The sequence below is a fragment of the Solanum verrucosum genome, unplaced genomic scaffold (assembly GCF_900185275.1).
Source record: "Solanum verrucosum unplaced genomic scaffold, falcon-dt-bn FXZP01000274.1, whole genome shotgun sequence".
NCBI lineage: Eukaryota > Viridiplantae > Streptophyta > Magnoliopsida > Solanales > Solanaceae > Solanum > Solanum verrucosum.
In genome coordinates, this window is record NW_026020258.1 from 1,393,867 (window position 1) to 1,411,447 (window position 17,581).

General features: G+C 33.8%; 1 protein-coding gene across 2 annotated transcripts; it reads left to right on the plus strand.

The window, feature by feature from the left end:
* The first annotated feature begins 935 nt into the window (after positions 1-935).
* On the plus strand, positions 936-16,374 carry LOC125833317 (probable magnesium transporter NIPA9). 2 transcript variants are annotated; one of them, XM_049512461.1, is made up of 9 exons: positions 936-1,147; positions 2,911-3,009; positions 3,173-3,302; positions 8,171-8,259; positions 9,471-9,527; positions 9,608-9,666; positions 11,439-11,559; positions 11,835-11,983; positions 16,053-16,374. In XM_049512461.1, exons 1-9 carry the CDS (start codon positions 1,037-1,039, stop codon positions 16,270-16,272), a joined length of 1,035 nt encoding a protein of 344 aa, XP_049368418.1. In that variant the 5' UTR covers positions 936-1,036; the 3' UTR covers positions 16,273-16,374. The 2 variants fall into 2 exon arrangements, with proteins under 2 accessions (XP_049368418.1, XP_049368419.1); XM_049512462.1 differs by having other exon boundaries at positions 2,911-3,004; positions 3,168-3,302.
* The last annotated feature ends 1,207 nt before the right edge of the window (positions 16,375-17,581 follow it).

Here is a 17,581-nt window from a genome sequence, read left to right on the forward strand (position 1 = left end):
AACATCCATAATGTAGTTATTTAGAGAGACTTTTATTTATAGGGAGATTTTCTCTCTACAATTTTTATGTTTTTAATTAGTTTTTAATTAAATAGGTCAATTGGTCATATCAAATAACAATATTATGACTTTTAGTATAATTTTATGTGTCGTCTAATTTATCTACATATGATTTGCAATTGTAAGCTTTCGCATGACACACAAATCAATTTCGAACCCAACAATTTTGGGTTCGAGTAAAAAATTAATTTGAATATTTTTTTTTAAGAAAATGTAACCCATATGGGGTATATCTGATCCTCCTTACATATATTTTGTTTGACTTTTTTGTTTCAATGACTAATTTAAATTTATTATTTTGATGGTCAAATTTATTTATGTTTCACTAATTTTCTTGTAACATTTATTATAGATGCCCCAATTTTTCTTCTAAATACAAAAACCAAATTACAATATAGTTGAAAAAAATAGTTTCAAATTATAATATAGTCACACAAAAATAGTTTTAATTTTTTTTCTTAACACTAAAGAATGAAAGAAAAAAATGAAATAAAATAAGAAACTCAAATAATGATAATCAAATAAATAAATAAAAAATTTATGTATGAAAAAGATTAAAGTATATCTTGAACTTTGCTAGAAGTATATATATATATTTAAAAAAAATTAAAAGTCAAAAATATAAATCTAAAATTAATTTTTTATTTCCGTTACATAAAATGTATATGTGAACCATTTGTATAACGATAAAAATATATATGAACCACTATAAGAATATATAGTTTCAAATGGTAAAATTGAAGGTATATTATACCCTTTCTCTTTATTCTATTTGGCATTGTTAAAGGAGATTTGACCTTTTTTTTTTATAATAAATAAATAAAAATGAGAAAGGGTAGGAGCTATGTTCCAATACGGCCTTATTGTCTTAATTATAAATCTGAAGCTACCAAATCAAGAGGAAGTGAGATCTATTGGGAATTGACAAAACTCGAAACAAAAAGAGCAAGCAGGAGAGGGAAATCGCGGGGCTGAGATGTGGGAATCGATTTTCCTGACCGTCGCCGCCACCGCCGGTAACAATATCGGCAAAGTTCTGCAGAAGAAAGGGACCCTCATTCTGCCTCCTTTATCTTTCAAGCTCAAGGTATATGGTATACTTGCCCCTTTCAATTCTCTATTTTGGTCATTCCATTCAATTTTTTTATTTTTTTTTAACAAAATTGATTTTCATGAATGTACATTTTCTTTTGGTTATGTTATCCTATATTGTGTATGGATATGTGTTTCAAATGTCTGGTGATGTTTCTGTTTCTTGGGTTGTAATGTGAATCTGTTAGTGCACTTATATTAGTTGGTTTTTGCAGGGAGTCCTTTTTTTCTTTCTGGTGGGGAGTCCTTTTTTTTCTTTCTGGTGAGGGGTTAGAGATTTGTCTATTAAAACTCGACTTGTTTAGGATTGAAGTATAGTTGTTGGTGTTGTGATGCTGGAATATCATTTGTGTGACCACCATTTATCATGTAATTCTGATTTGAGAGATTGCTTATCCCTTACAGAAAGTGGATTTGCCACATGGATTTTATGTGTACATATATAAAGTGTTTTGTATAGGATATGTAGAACACATTAACAAGCAATGAAGTTAATTATCTAGCTTTCTTTTAATATGAAAAAGATTTTGCTCTTTCAATTTGAATTATTTTTAACTAACTGGTATTTCATATTGCTGGTATAAACATATGTGTGTAACAAGTTTTTCAGTAGTCTTTTTAAGTTGCTAAAGCTTTTGCCTAGTTTGTAGTCAGAAGGTAACACAGATTTAGGAAGAGCTCCCAAAATTTCTTAGGCACTTTTGCAATGAATAAAAAGGTGATTGATTGATTCCATATCCTCTTCACAGAGATGACATTTATTAGTTAACATCTCTCTTCACAGGGTTAAACATGCTTCTCTAATGACAACCCACCCAAAATACTCTGACGGCTTTCCTTTCACTGTTTTGAAAGATAAAAAATTAATTTGAGTAAACTAGCCACTACTTGGGTATTTGATGATGGGAATTGAAACTGAGGAACTTCCTGACATAAGTTGATCAAGGAAAAGTCTCTACATTTCAAATCACTAAAAAAAATAAGATACGAATAAATTAGTTAGCAAAAAAATAAATTGATATAGTTAGCAAAATGTTGTTAAGGAAACTTTATTAATAAATTAATTAGTGATCATGAATGGGACATCAGAAATTTAGTGTAAGAAAACTAGTTACTAAACCTAACAAAATAGAAAAATAAATAAAAATTAAATATACAATGATAAATGCACTTGCTCATTTCTACTTTTGATTTATCAAATAAACCGTAAGTAAAAATAAAATTACAAATTAAGAGAGCTTATTGTTGATAGCACTTTAAGAGAGAAATGAGAGAATTGAGATGGATGTTGGAAAGTAAGAGAGCTGCGTGGGAAGAAAGAAATGAAGAAAGAGGGGGTGGGGCATGGGTTGGCGGCTGTTTATAGATTTTCTAAAGGTAAATGTGTAATTAGGGGAGGGGTTAGTTTTTAAATAAAAAAATAAAAGGAAAAAGGGGCTAATTTTGCAATTCTGTCTGTTTGGCAACAGTGCTATTCAATTTGGACCGTTTGCCAATGGTCAGATTTTTTTGTAAAGCTGAAAAACATTATCATTATCGAGTGTGAATGCCGATTATTGTATATGTAATAGCTGTAAATGTTCCTGTTGTTGGCTATCTCTAGTATTATGCAGACATCATCTCTTTCTTGCCCTTATGTTCTTTGTTAAATCATGTTGGCCTCCATGAAGCTATCCTGCTTACCTTTAATTTTATGAACTCGTCACATTTCTTCTATGAAACACGTCACTTGGAAAGCTTCATGATCTCTGTCTACAGGTGATTAAAGCTTATGCTTTCAACAAGGCATGGATTTTTGGTTTACTTATGGATTTGTTTGGAGCAGTCTTGATGTTGCGAGCACTATCTCTAGCTCCAGTAAGTGCATTTCCAGCAAGCTCTCTTTTATGCATATTTGGGAATTGAACTTGATAGTTTGAAAGTAGATCAATTATAGAGAAAACTCCACACATAATGTTTCTTTCTTGTATTGATAGCTAGACGAATCCTTCACACTCACCATTTCAATGATATACTCCAGGTATCGGTCATTCAACCAGTTTCTGGCTGTGGACTAGCTATACTTTCAGTCTTTTCCCATTTTTATCTAAAGGAGATCATGAATGCTATTGATTGGATAGGAATTACCTTGGCGGGCATTGGCACCATAGGTAATGTAAGTTCCTTAATTCTTTGCATTTCGTTAAAAGAACTAACAAGCTATGGAAGACAAAGAAATAGTTCATTTTCCTCTGTATTGCTAGGCATGGTGTTACTGGATAGATGGCCTTATGCTTATAGGGGGGAATTCATCTATTTAGAGTAACTACTTGAACTAGTCATTGTTCCATTGGAGGAAGTAGTTGACAAGACGATTGTGCGGCCTCACACCAGGTTTAGAATATCTGGTTTGTCAGGTTATCCTGGTAGGAGTTGGAGTGTTGTTTTGTTGGAGGATTACTATTACTCGGTCTTTGCTTCTCTTGATATTTGGCATATAAGCAATCTGTCCTTTTAAATCTGCTTTGATGTGCGTTACTTGAGCCGAGAGTTTTTCGGAAATACGGTATTAAAAATTTTGCTTGGTCCAAAATTGATGTGTATTATTGTTCTGGAAGGTCTTCACGTCTTATTGGTTGTAAAAAGATCATCAGTTTGTTACTCTTTCAACTCCTTATAATGCTTTGGCTAACGTGTTTATATCATCTTCTTAGTTGAATGAGTGGCTATATAGACTCAGGTTTACTCCTGTTTCCAGGAATAGAATTATCAATATAATACTGCTTTTGTGGGATGTGGAAAGAGCTCTGGCTCTCTATATGAAGCTAGAAGAAAGAAAGAAAAGTGAGGAGCAACTAGTGGAAAGTAATGAAGAGGTGGAAGTAGTAAGAAGAAGGGGGGAAAATCCACTGTCAACTTATCAATGAAGGTCAAATTAATATCATGGAATGTCAAGGGACTTAACATGATTTCTAAAAGGAATCTCGTTAAGAGTCTAATTGAGAAATGGAGAGCAGACCTGTATTGTTGTCGGGAAACAAAATTAGAAAAGGATGTGGATATTATGGCAACTATGGGCATGTAGATGATGAGATGTGGATATCTTGAAGCTGAAGGTAGCAGTAGTAGAATTCTAATGCTATGGGACAGAAAAATGTGGAAGAGGAACTGATTGCAATAGGCTGTTATTGAATTGCCTATAGTTTTGAATCAGTGTAACAATCTTTTAAGTGGTCTCTAACAGAAGTGTATGCACCATACACCAGAAGGGCAAGGAAATTAATCTAGGAGAAGATTTCATCATTCAGGGGTTTATGTGAGGGTCCATGAATATTCTGTGGTGATTTCAACACTAACAGGTTTCTGTATGAAAGAAGGAAATGTATCACTAATTCAATGACTGAGTTCTCAGACTGGATAGAAGACATGGAGCTATTCGATCCACCATTGTATAGGGGCAGATTTACCTGGTTGTGAGAGCTCAATCACTACAGTGCAGCTAGGCTTGACAGATTCTTATTTTCAGTTGAATGAGGAAACTTCTAGGAGCACATAACAAAGGATATTGCCTAGGGTGAATTTCAGATCACAACCCACTACTTTTTTTAGGTGTGGAAACTGGGAACAATAGAGCTTCTTTTATATTTGAAATTTGGTGGTTAGGGGTCGAGGGATTTAATGATCAGCTAGTCTCTGGATGGATAAGATAATCAAAGAATTCACGTTTGATGGAAGAAAAAATTGTTTCAAATCCCATATATTTTCTATAGAGGACTTAAATGTAATAAAGAGCATACTAAAATAATTAAAAAGTAAGCAACAACATCATTCGCAGTGTGGTCACAAGTGGGGTCTGAGGAGGGTGAGGTGTACGCAGGCCTAACCAGTGGGGTAAAGAGGTTGTTTCCGATATATCCTTGGCTCAAACAAATCGTTTTACAGAACATGTTTGAAAAAAGGGAGGATGAAAAAAGCTTTAATGAAAACATTAAAGAAATTAAAGTCTTCATAAATAAACATTGAAGAAATAGAAGTATGGAGAGCAGAAATAGTAAAGATAACTAAAGTAAACAAAACAACAAAAGTAGTAAATTTGAAGAATGATTAATGCTATTATAATAATAAAATACTGGTAAGGAAGCTGGAAGGTTCTCCAAACAAGAACCATGTACTACCACTAGGACGAGAGGAATCTCGACTACCTACTAACTGCCTACCCTAATCCTCGGCCTCCATGCTCTTCTATCTAGGGTCATGTCCTTGGTGAGCTGAAGATGTGCCATTTCCTGTCTAATCACCTCTCCCCTCCATAGTCTCCCTCTCCCTCTCCTTAGACCGAATACTGCCAACCTCTCACACCTCCTCACTGGTTATGCTCCTCCTCTTCACATCCCAAACTATCTCAACCTCGCTTCCCGCATCTCGTCCACCATGAATGCCACTCCCACCCTGCCCCGTATATCTTCGTTGAAAAAACAAAAATAAACACAAATATGATCGTAGAAGCTTCATTTTTTCTTTGGTGAAAATAGAATTAAAAAAATAAAAGCAAGCAAAATAAAAGAAGAATTGTGTTTCAGCCTTGTCTAGTACAAAGCAAATATAGATTTTCTCACCATAACATGGAATTGATTCTCTTCCACTACTTTTCATGAACAGAGATATAATTGTTTGTGTTGATTATTTGATGCACTTTTTATTTTTGAGTAATAAGGATATCTTTATTAATACTTGGGAAAAGGGCCTGATATACCCTTCAACTTTGCCATTTGGAGCTGATATACCCCTTGTTATCAAAGTGGCTCATATATACCCTTACCGTTATACAAACGGCTCACATATACTCCTACCGTTACAAAATGAGCTCACATATACCCTTCATTTAACGGAAGTGAAAAAATTAGTTTTAAATTTATATAAATTATTTTTAAAATTTATAACAGTAAAAAATTAGTTTTAAATTTATATTATTTTTAATTTTCTGAAAATTATTGAGGGTTTATATGATTCTTCTAGCAAAGTTCAAGGTATATTTTAATCTTTTTCATACATAAATTATTTTTTGACTTCTTTGATTATAATTATTTGAGTTTCTTATTTTTATTTTATTTTAAAAAAAAAATTTAAAACTATTTTTTTGTCTATATTGTAATTTAATTTTTGTATTTGAAGAAAAAAATTTGGTCATCTATAATAAGCTTTACAAGTGAAACATAAATAAATTTGACCATCAAAATAATAAATCTAAATTAGTGATTGAAACAAAAAAAAGTCAAAAAAATTATGTTTGAGGAGGATTAAATATACTCATATGGGATTATATTTATTTTTAAAAAAAATAATAAAAAATTAAACTAAAATTAATTTTTCTCATTTCCGTTAGAGGAAAAGGGTATATGTGAACCATTTGTATATAAGTAGGGGTATATATGAGCCACTTTCATAACGAGGGGTATATCAGCTCTAAATGACAAAGTTGAGGGGTATATTAGACCCTTTTCCCTTAATACTTAATCATGCAAAATATTATAGTTTGTCGTTCAACAGTACTAAAACCCTATATAATCATTCTGTAGATGTCTCTTAGGACATTAAGATTGTCATAGTTGGCTTGGATACTAGTATTTACATTAACATATTAAACAAAACGGTTTCCTCCTCTGCGGTCAACTTCTAGTTTTTCTTCAGCAAAATATGGAGGTCGCGCATAATACATAACTTTATTTATAGTGGACTGGGTGAGATCTTCCTTTGCAAGCTCATGGGCTACTTCATTTCCTTGAAGAAAGTTATGCCTGATCCCTGGGATCATTAACTGCAGCATTAACAACCTGCGTTCATGGATAATAGGCAGTGTTGTTTTGGTCAATATATTTAATTACCTCTGTGGAATCAGTTTCAATTTTCAAATGGTGTGAGGTTATATAATTTTGCCATCACCAAACCTTCTTTTAGTGCCAGCAATTCAGCTTGTAGGGGGTGAATATGCATTCCCACCCTTTGGAATCCAATAATCCCTGTTTCACTGCAATTTGTAAATAAGTCCTCCATTACAAATAAGCATCTTTGACTGATTGAAGCTTAGCATCCACATTTAGCTTATACCAGCCTGGGACTGGTTTATGCCAGGATACTTGGACAGCAAACTTAGCATTCTTTTTAGCCTCTTTTGCCGTTAAACCTTATATTTTGCATCATTCAGCACAGTAGTTAAAGGCAAGGTTTGGCTAGCATTAATATGATTGTTATGGTTCCGATTCTGACAAAGATTCCATATCACATATGGTAGTAATTCCTCTAATTAAGGCTCTGGGAAGGAATTTTAGGTTATTTGATTAGCTTGATTATAGGGGATTTTATCTGTTAGCTTAATTATGAGAGTTCTTCATCTGTTTTATTTTTGTTAATTGTAATTAGCATCGACTGTCTTTCCTAAATTAGAGATAGGACTTGTTGTAATACTCTAGCTCATCGTTCGTACGGATATACTGAATACGAGAGGACTTTCTTCTCAAAATTCTTCACTTTGAATTTGAATGAATGGTTTTGGTGCCAAAAGCCAAGAGTTGGAGCATTTTTATTTTCACATCTGAATAGAGATTTAGGGAAGTAAGTGTGCCCTTTTCCTTCTTTCTATTACTGTTGTTTCCAGCCATTAGATAAAATTCTTGTTTGTTAGTTTTCAAGGGTTTTGTTTAGCGAAGGATCAAACTTGTCCACTTATATAAACTTAAAGGATGTTATATATATATATAGATAGATAGATAGAGAGAGAGAGAGAGAGAGAGAGAGAGAGAGAGAGAACCAAAATACTTCTACAGCTAACTTAAGGAACTATTTGTATATTTTTTCTCTATAGTGATTGTACAAGATCAGTTTCCTGACTGCCAAAAGAAATTAGTTGCCTATGGAATCAATTGTTCTGTAACTTACCACTTCTCTTTTCTTATGGAACCTTATACCCTATTTCCTGACATATTTCATTGGGATGTGAATATCTGACAAACTTTAACTTACCACTTCTCTTTTATCTGTTCAGCTGTTGGTGCTGGAGGGGAGGAGCAGCAGGCTTCTGCTATCTCAATTTTTCACCTACCATGGCTGGCATGTGCTGTTGCAATCTTGTTTGTAGGTATCTTATTCTATGCGCAATACAAGCACACTCTAAGTTAGTTGCTTCAGAAGGTTTTCCCTGGTGCTATATCATTTATGTTTGGAGTGATTAGGTGCTGAGTTCCTTTTGTATATCGGTTCCTATATTGTTAATTTATGAAAAGACCTCTGTCCTACTTATAGAATCAGTCCTTTAAACACGTGTTTTCCTTAACCAAGAACACTTATAGTAAGTAGGCACCTAAAAAAGGGTCTAATAAATGGGACAGGGAGAACACTTCGAGTCCTAGATTTTTATTGTAGCCCTATATTTATGAAGAGAGTAACATCTCATCACTAATAACTTTGGTGGCTAATCAGGTTAAGGTGTATTTCGACGTCTATAATTGGCATCTGCTTGCTTTTTTCTTAATTTCCATCTTCCCTTCTTCTTTCTTATCTTTCTTTTTCATGTACTGTTTTTTACCCTTCAACCAGAAGTGGTCGCTTAGATCTCATAATCATTTACTTGAAACCTGAAGAATGTCAGAAAGTCATCCAAGTCCTTATGTAACTCTCTGCAGAACTCAATCCCAAACATAACTTTAGTTTGTGCAAGTTTAGTGACGGTCCTTTTTCTTTACAAACGTCCTAGACATTGGTAAAGTTGATCCAAGAAGTCATGCTCTCTAGAGTTTTATGCCACTGATATAGATTGTCATAACAAATTTAGGACCAGTCGTGTCCTCTTAAACATTCTGATAGTTTTTCCAGCATATGCCTATTTTAGGGACACAGGTTACCAACATTTGTATACAATACAAAACATATTTTGCTGTCAGTTTCCTGGATAACTTGTCCTACATGAGCATGTATTTGGTGAAGGGACTGCTTGGTGCTGTCTGTTAGTGCTCTTGTTGGGGACCACTGTTGCTGACCAACTGTTACAGGCTCATTTGTCTAATACCTTTAGAAGAGAACATTTAACTAGATTTGCCCACTGGCCACTGGCCACTGGCCACTGGCCACTGCACTGCGTAATAACTTTCTTCATTTAAGTAAATATTCACTGTACTGCAAGGTTCTTACTTCTTGGGTTGTGTGCAATACTTTTGGATTGATTTGTACTTGTACTGTTCTTTTTATGAAATATCCACATATAATTTTGAGCCATTAGGACTGAAGGGGTATTTAAATGTTTTTGTACCTTTTGAATTCCGAGATCTAATACTGTTCAATGGATATAGGTACTCCTTAATGGATGGCTTCGAATTTATAGACGCCAGCGAAGAGAACAAGAGCTGGTATGAGTTTTCCACTGAGTTCTTACATACGATGCTCTTGAACATGCCTGATGCCATATGCAAATTTTCCCCCAATGCAGATGCAATATGAAGTTATCGAGGAAATTATTTATGGACTGGAATCTGGAATTTTGTTTGGGTATACTTCTTCTCTTAGACTTATCTTTTGCTTGTTATGATAACAGGAGCAGCTTATTTCTTGTATATTGACCTAAGATGCAGCAGAGCCTAAAATGCACAAACCTCATACACTAAATTACCCTCTAATGACAGTCGCATCTATAGATGAAACTTTGTATTGATGCATGCTAAGTGAGTGGAATAGTACCAGACCCCTTATATCACTGTAAAGTCCAATAATCAGAACGAGTAGGCTTGTATTAGATAATATTTACAACAACTATGCCTCAGTCCCAAACAAGTTGGGATTGGCTATACGATTCCCTACTTCTTTAAGCTCATTTCATATCATCATATTAAATTAAAATAAAAGTAAAAAAATTAAGTTAAATAATATAACAATATTAATATTAGAAGTTCCCTAATAAGTCTAAAACTTATCCTCAACTAGTATATATTGCATATATCTTTTTTTTTCTTCCATTGTATCGTATGTTTAGCTAAGTCTGCATTGATACCAAGGATTTATAGATCCTTCAAGACAAATTCATTCCATGTGATTTTAGGTCTACCCGGTCCCTTTTTAACACCTTCAATTACAACAGTTTTGTAAAGATAAGGCACCTAGGCCTAACTCAACCCCAAAAACTAGCTCATGAGGGGAGCATTGCTCAAGTCCATATAAGGAGACCACCAGTCCATTTCCCAACCAATGTGGGACTTTTACCCACTCTAACACCCCCTTCAAGCCTAGGCCCAATTGGAGTGTGGACCGGGAGCCCAAATGGGGATGGACCTGACTCTCATACCATGTAAAGATATGACATTAGGCCTAATTCAACTCAAAAGCTAGCTCATGAGGGGAGGATTGTCCAAGTCCATATAAGGAGACCACCAGTCCATTCCCCAACCAATGTGAGACTTTTACCCACTCTAACAAGTTTCACACATACAGGCTGGTGCATCTGAATGTCGACACAAGACATATCCAAAACCATCTCAAGCAATCTACTTGCATCTTATCCTCAATGCATGCTACTTACACTTTTTGGCGAATGTGGCCATTTTTAATATTATGTAATTTGGTATGACAACGCATCATCTTAGCATCTGCAACACTCATCTTGGACTTTTAGTAGCCCAACTTTGGCTTCCATATAACATTGTCAGTCTTATAGTTCTGTAAAACTTACCTTTTGGTAGGCATTGGCGAATGTGGCCATTTTTAATGTTATGTAATTTGGTATGACAGCGATCATCTTAGCATCTGCAACACTCATCTTGGACTTTTAGTAGCCCAACTTTCGCTTCCATATAACATTGTCAGTCTTGTAGTTCTGTAAAACTTTCCTTTTGGTAGGCATCTTTCTACCACATAACACCTTGATAGCACTTCTCCACTTCAACCAACGGATTTAATACTATTGTATACCATCTGGATCTATCATTCTGTTCTTTACATTCTCTTGAAACGCCTAGATATTATTTATTATTTAAAATCTCATAATGCAGAATTAACAACTGTCAACAGTTCTTTTTGTTGCTTGATTATTTTTCTTATAGCTGGGTTGTTAATAACAACTACTGCAATCATATTAATGAACATGTATGTTTGATTGCATTGAGTAAATTTCATTTGGTCTTGATATAGTAAATGCTTGCAAAGGTCATAAAGTTCCTATGTCATGTGTTGGTTGTTTATTTTCAATCTCAATGTGTTGGTGGTTTATTTAGATGTAGATACCCTCCCGTCATAAAACAGATAATGACTCTATAATATGGTTATTACAGGATTTCATCTGTGATATCAAAGATGGGATTTTTATTCTTGGAGCAGGGATTTTCCAAGTTGTTGGTGCCGATTTGTATTTCAATAAGCATTTGTTGTAGTGCTTCTGGTTTTATATGTCAGGTACTCCTTGTAATCAACATTGTTTATATCTGCTATAACCACTTACCGGTGTATATCAACATTATGATATTGTGACTCCAAACATAGCATAATCATGATCAAATACGTTCTTCCCTTGTCTGATTTTGGTCGACATCATGTTGACTAGCAAACATAGATGAGGTCATGAAACCACTATAATCTAACTTAAAATTCGTTTTCCCTTCAAAGAGAGAACTATCATCCTGTCTATGTTATGAATGGTTTTCACTAAGTACTTCTATTCTTCCAAACAGACACGTGGCTTGAAGCATGGAAGGGCAATTGTAATATCCACATGTGCGGCTGTTGCATCTATCGTAACTGGTGTCTTTGCTGGTATGATTGCTTTGGGTGAACGCTTGCCTTCAGCACCAACATCTCGTCTCTGGCTCTTGCTTGGATGGTATGCATGACATGTTCATTTTCTTTGCCTTTTTACCATTTACCTTTGGACTTATTACCATCTATTTTGCTCGTCAAGCTTCTTTGTTACAATAGAGGCAAGGCCCTCTCTGTCTTTTGTCTCCTGATCCCATGAAAAATGGTTTTTCAAAACTGAATTACTTACTCGGGATATATAGGAAGATTCATTAGTTCTTGCTGAACTTCCTTATGCATCTTTATGAGAGCCTTTTTTCCCCTCTCTACTTGGATGACAAGTGGGTTTCAAAACTTTACTGATCTTATCTTTATGATGACACATACTAGTCCCTCCAGTTGAATGTCTTGTTGCATTTAAAGGATGTGGCCTAGTGGTTAACAAAGTAGGTTGAGAATCGTGAGGTCTAGGATTCAAATTTGAGTGCAGGCAAAAACACTAGGTGATTTTTTCTCCATTTGTTCAAGCCTTGTTGGATGTGCCTAGTGGCATAGCTACATTATCCCAAGGGTGGTTAAGCGAACACCCTTACTAGAAAAATTATATCGTGTATATATAGGTCAAATGTCACCTTAGGCAAGTGTATAGGTCAAATATCACCTATCAAGTATCTAGTACTTCCTCCGTTTCAATTTGTTTGTCTTAAATTTCATTAGTCTATTTAAAAAAGAATGTTACTATATTTAGTAACTCCTTACACGAAACATCCTACATGACATATTTAACACCACAAAATTCAAAGGGTATTTTGTTACATTACGTAGATCTTTAATTTAAGATCACATAATTCGAAGTCTTCTTTATTTTTTTAAATTCCGTGTCGAGTCAAACTAAGACAAACAAATTGAAATAGTGGGATATCACATTTTGAATTACCTTGACCTAAGTTACTTGGACTCGCCAAAATCGGTGCCACACCCGTGTCGACGCGACACTGACACGAGTAAGGGTGTGAGATCTGTGTCGGATCTGGTCAAACAAGATTGCGTGTGTTGACCAACAATTTAGAGAAGGAAATTAAAATTTTGATATCTCAAAGTAAATATTTGAATAGATCGGAAACAAATACCTTTAATTTTTTGACAATCGAACAAATACCTTCAATTTTTCTGGTATATAGTGATTTATACTAGTCCTTTGTATACTTCGAAAGTTTTTTCTTGATAAATTAGAGTAATATACCATCGAGGAGTTTCTAGAATCTTCGTGTGGTACCAAAGCTCTCGTGCTAAGCACACATTGGTGTATGAATTTGTGAGAGAGAATAGTTGTGGTGCCGTTTTGGAACTGAACTAGGGTTCATCTTTTTGTTTCTCTGGCTACTTTGTTCTATGCGTGAATGGAGAAGAGCGGAACGTGGGGGTTTGGAGAAATAGGGTGTGGGCCGAGTCAGTCATGGTTTTGGGTTAGATTTGGTTTTGAACGTTGGGCTAAATTTGGCTGAATATTTGGACATGGATAATGGTCCATAACATGCGTGAGACTAGTTCCCTTGGTGTCTTCTTGTCAAAAATAAAATCAAAATTAGAGTATTATTTAAATGAAATTTTTTTTTGATTTAAATTAGGTATTATTTAATCAAAATTAGACCAGGTCCCTTCGACGGTACATTATAAGTTTTCCACAATGTCTCATATTTATGTATATTTTTAGATTTTTAATTTGTATTTTTGCCGAGTCCCCGGACCCGTGTCTGTATCTAGATCCATATCCCCGAATCTTAGATCATGAAGGATTCGACATGCGGAACCGCACCCGTGTCGGACACCTGCACCCGAGTCGGAGCAACCCTTGACATAACTCATAGATGCGAAATTTTTTATGGTGGGTGAGGGACACATATGACTTGGCATGTGAGGGAGACCTTTCTTTTTGAAAAATGTAGTGCATCGTCTCACTTCTATTACACTTCACCTACTTACCCTCATGTCTACGTCTTTCACTCTTTTACCTTCTACGTGCAAAATTATGCATTAAAGGATAATGTATATATATAGTATAAGCGTTAATTTATTCTTCAAACGACAATCCGCAATGGAGATATTATATAAACTCTAACTATGGTGGTTTTTTAGATTAGTTTTTTTTTTTGTTTTGAATTTTGTTTTTCGCACCCTTTTCTTCTTATATTCATGCATGCATTTATCTTCTTCATTTAATGCTTGGTAGTTGGTTCAATGGTACTTAGTGTACTGTGCTGCGGGAATAACTGAAAAGTTGATTTACTGGATGGTTTATTCTTGTAAAGGGTAATTTCATAAATGTTTATATGATTATGAATTTCTTTTCACCAAATCACATAATTATGTTTTCAAATAGCTAATCACAAAATATTCAGTTTACAAACATAAAAGTTACAATTGCCGGAAAAGATAAAAAGAAATAAGGTACTCTATTTTATTACATACATGGATCGAATTGAAAAATCATTCAATCTTCCGATGGATGATAGTTTTTCACTCTGCACTGTAGCTCCCTTTTATTTTTAATCTAATCAATACAAATTTTAATTAAATAAGGACCAGGTTGAAAATAACTGTGCAAATTCTTTTCCAATAATCATATCATTTTAGAGATTTTTGTCCAAACTGATAGTGATTATCATCTAGCGTTTTCTTCTCATTATCTCATGCAAAAGACTTCAAAAAATCAGTTCTAATTAATCAATCAGCTATAACAGTCAATGAATTCACAAGATTATTACTTCTGATGCACTAGTAACTGGTGGTAATAACTATTACTCCATAAAATTCAATTTTTACCATTCAAAATATAAAGTTCTTTTTTTTTTGATAACCAAGAAATCCGTATGTGACACACCCTTTGGACCAATAGAACCTTCTAAACTTGGTAGATAATGGGTTCGCCCCTCTACCCTTCTCCATTTAAATACTAGGCTTCACTTTGCGTAGTGTGGGGCTTGAACCTGCGACCTAAGCTTTGCCACTCGAGCTAAGGCCTTGGGGGACAAAATATAAAGTTCTTCAATATATATTAACTACATTTTTCAATTATTCTTACAAAATACCTCTAAAACTTGTGTAAAAAGTAAACATGCAATGTTAGAAGTAGTTTTTAATTGAAAATTGTTTACTAAACAATTCTGAAAATTTAAAAGTCAAACTCTACAAAAGAAAATGTAACAGTAAACCTGCAGAATCAAATGGATGATGAAGTTTAAGATGGGGCAGTGCCTTGTGTAGAAAGAAAATTATTTCGTGTTATTTTTAGTGAGTATTATAAAAATATTTTAAGAGATGAAACCTCATCAAGAGAAACGAATATACTTTGTCTTTTACTAATAGGATTTCTTTTGTTGACTTCTTTATGTTAGTCTTGATTTTATAAAATTGTGTTTCTGTTACAATTCTTATTATGGTTTAGTTAAATATTGTGCTGTTTGATTTACAACTTTTGGTGCACGTGCATCAAAAACTTTAATTGACATCTTTCAAAAGTTTGAACGTCCTTGATGAAATTCCTTGCTACGCCACTGCCTTTGTCAGTGGGAGTTAGCATGTACTTTGTGGAATTTTTTAAGTGCACTAGTTGGCCTCAACACCAGTGTTATCAAAAAAGAAAAATGGGATGACTTGTTTTCACCTTACATGTTTATTAAGAAGATAGTTTTAAGAGAAATGTTGAAAACATGTATCTTTTAGTGTCCTGGTGGGATATGTAAACCTAATATTACCTTTAAATTCTAAAATTTTAATGAGAAAAACGTTTGCATTTGAAAGAATCAATGCGGGTCATCTGTAACTTTTAATCACAGAAAGTTTGTTTGTAAGTTGTTTCTTTAGAAACTTGATATTGTTCTATTGTTCGGAATGTCCATAAGTGCCATCATATTACTAGTGCATTAAAAGATGTTTTGAACTAAAGAGCTGATTTTTTTTTTCCTTCTTTGGAAATAAGTGCACATCAGTTCACCATGTTAAATTAGAGTGTTCCGTCTTTTGTATTCATGGTTTATATGGCTGTTATTTAAATGCCTTGGTCGTCTTCCTGGGATTCCTACATTTATAAGGGAATTGGAGATCTTTTGCTGTACCAAAAGAAATGCTGTTGATGTTGAGATGTTTGTGTACAGGATGTGCATCATTGTTGGTGTGATTCTGCTGGTAGCTTCAACACGGTTGGTGAGAAGCCTTCCACGGTCTTGGATACATGTTGTAAGAAGTGGGATTGACAAAAACATAGGTGTTAGGCAATCTGTGCCAACACGGAGTAGAGATACTAGTCCTAGCACTGTTATCCAGGCGTCAACTTTGCATCATTTGATAGCAACTCCCTCTAAAGCTAAAGCTTGAACTGTGTCATTACTCAAAAGTTGGACTTGTATATGTACCTTGAGGGCTGTTGTTAGTAATCACATTGTATTTGGTATGTACAGTAGAGTGCAGGTTGTTTGAGGCTGAGGATTCATATACATGAGAATTGAAAGGTCACTTAATATTCTTACACTTCTTCTGTCTGTCTCTTCAGTGTTATTTACTTATTTTGTAAACATGATGGGCAGAGAATCAATGAAAATCCAATTTAATTGTTCTTTTTGTTTTGCTTGGTTTGCTTTTGGTTTTTGGTTTTTGGTTTTAAGCAAAATATAATCGATTTTTTTTTTAACCAAACCAATTGTTTAAATTTGCACTTCATTAAAATATTTGATCATAGATAAGTTGTTCCTTTTGTTTTGTTTGATTTGATTTGATTTTCGTTTTAAGCAAAATATAATTGAATTTTTTTTTAACCAAACCAATTATTTAAATTTGCACTTCATTTTAAAATATTCTACCATAAATTGTCATTTATCAAATTATTGTTTAATATTTTCATGACAGTCTAAATTAAGAAATTTTAAAATATATGGTTAGAGAAAATCTTATTTAAAGATTTAGGAATCCTAAGATATATGATAGGGGAGATAAATGATATCTTATTGAATGATCAGGTGGTGGATATTTTGTCCTATAAGAAAAGTCTGGCAAAAATAGTGTTCATTCATTTAAATAAAATTCTTTAGACATAATTATTCTCCAAACCTAACAAAATAAAGGAAATAGTTGTATTTTGATAACTAACGGAACAAAAAGATATACTCCTTCCGTTTAAAAAATAATGATCTCATTTCCTTTTTAGTTTGTTTTAAAAAGAATGACCTCTTTATTTTTTTGGTAACATTTTAATTTCAGCTTTTCACGTGACATATTTAATGTCACAAGGTTAAATGACAATTTTATACATTTGACATAATTTTAATTTAGGACCACAAGATTTAAAAGTCTTCTTTATTTTCTTAAACTCCGTGTCAAGTCAAACTAGGTCATTTTTTGTGAAAGGAGGGAATATTTTTTTTTGTCGATTTTGTCTTTTTTCTTTTTTTTTTTTTAAATATTTTTCTTTTCCTTCTTTTTTATCTTTCTTTTTTCTTACGTTTTTTTTTTCTTTTCCTTCTTATTCTTTTTTTTTTTTCTCTTTTTTCCTTTTTTTTTTCTTTTCCTTCTATTTTTTTGTTTTAGGAATGGCGGCAGCGGCGCGAGGAGTTAACGACCGGACGTGCTGCAACCTAGGGATCACCAGGCAGCTCTGCTAAAGAAGATCAATGCAAAGGTTAGATTTCAC

What these genes read in the sequence shown, in the direction of transcription:
- LOC125833317 (XM_049512461.1), top strand. Translation starts at nt 1,037, where the DNA reads ATGTGGGAATCGATTTTCCTGACCGTCGCCGCCACCGCCGGTAACAAT. An exon ending in CTTTATCTTTCAAGCTCAAG is followed by an intron (nt 1,148 to 2,910) that starts GTATATGGTATA and finishes CTCTGTCTACAG; the next exon opens with GTGATTAAAGCTTATGCTTT. An exon ending in GAGCACTATCTCTAGCTCCA is followed by an intron (nt 3,010 to 3,172) that starts GTAAGTGCATTT and finishes GATATACTCCAG; the next exon opens with GTATCGGTCATTCAACCAGT.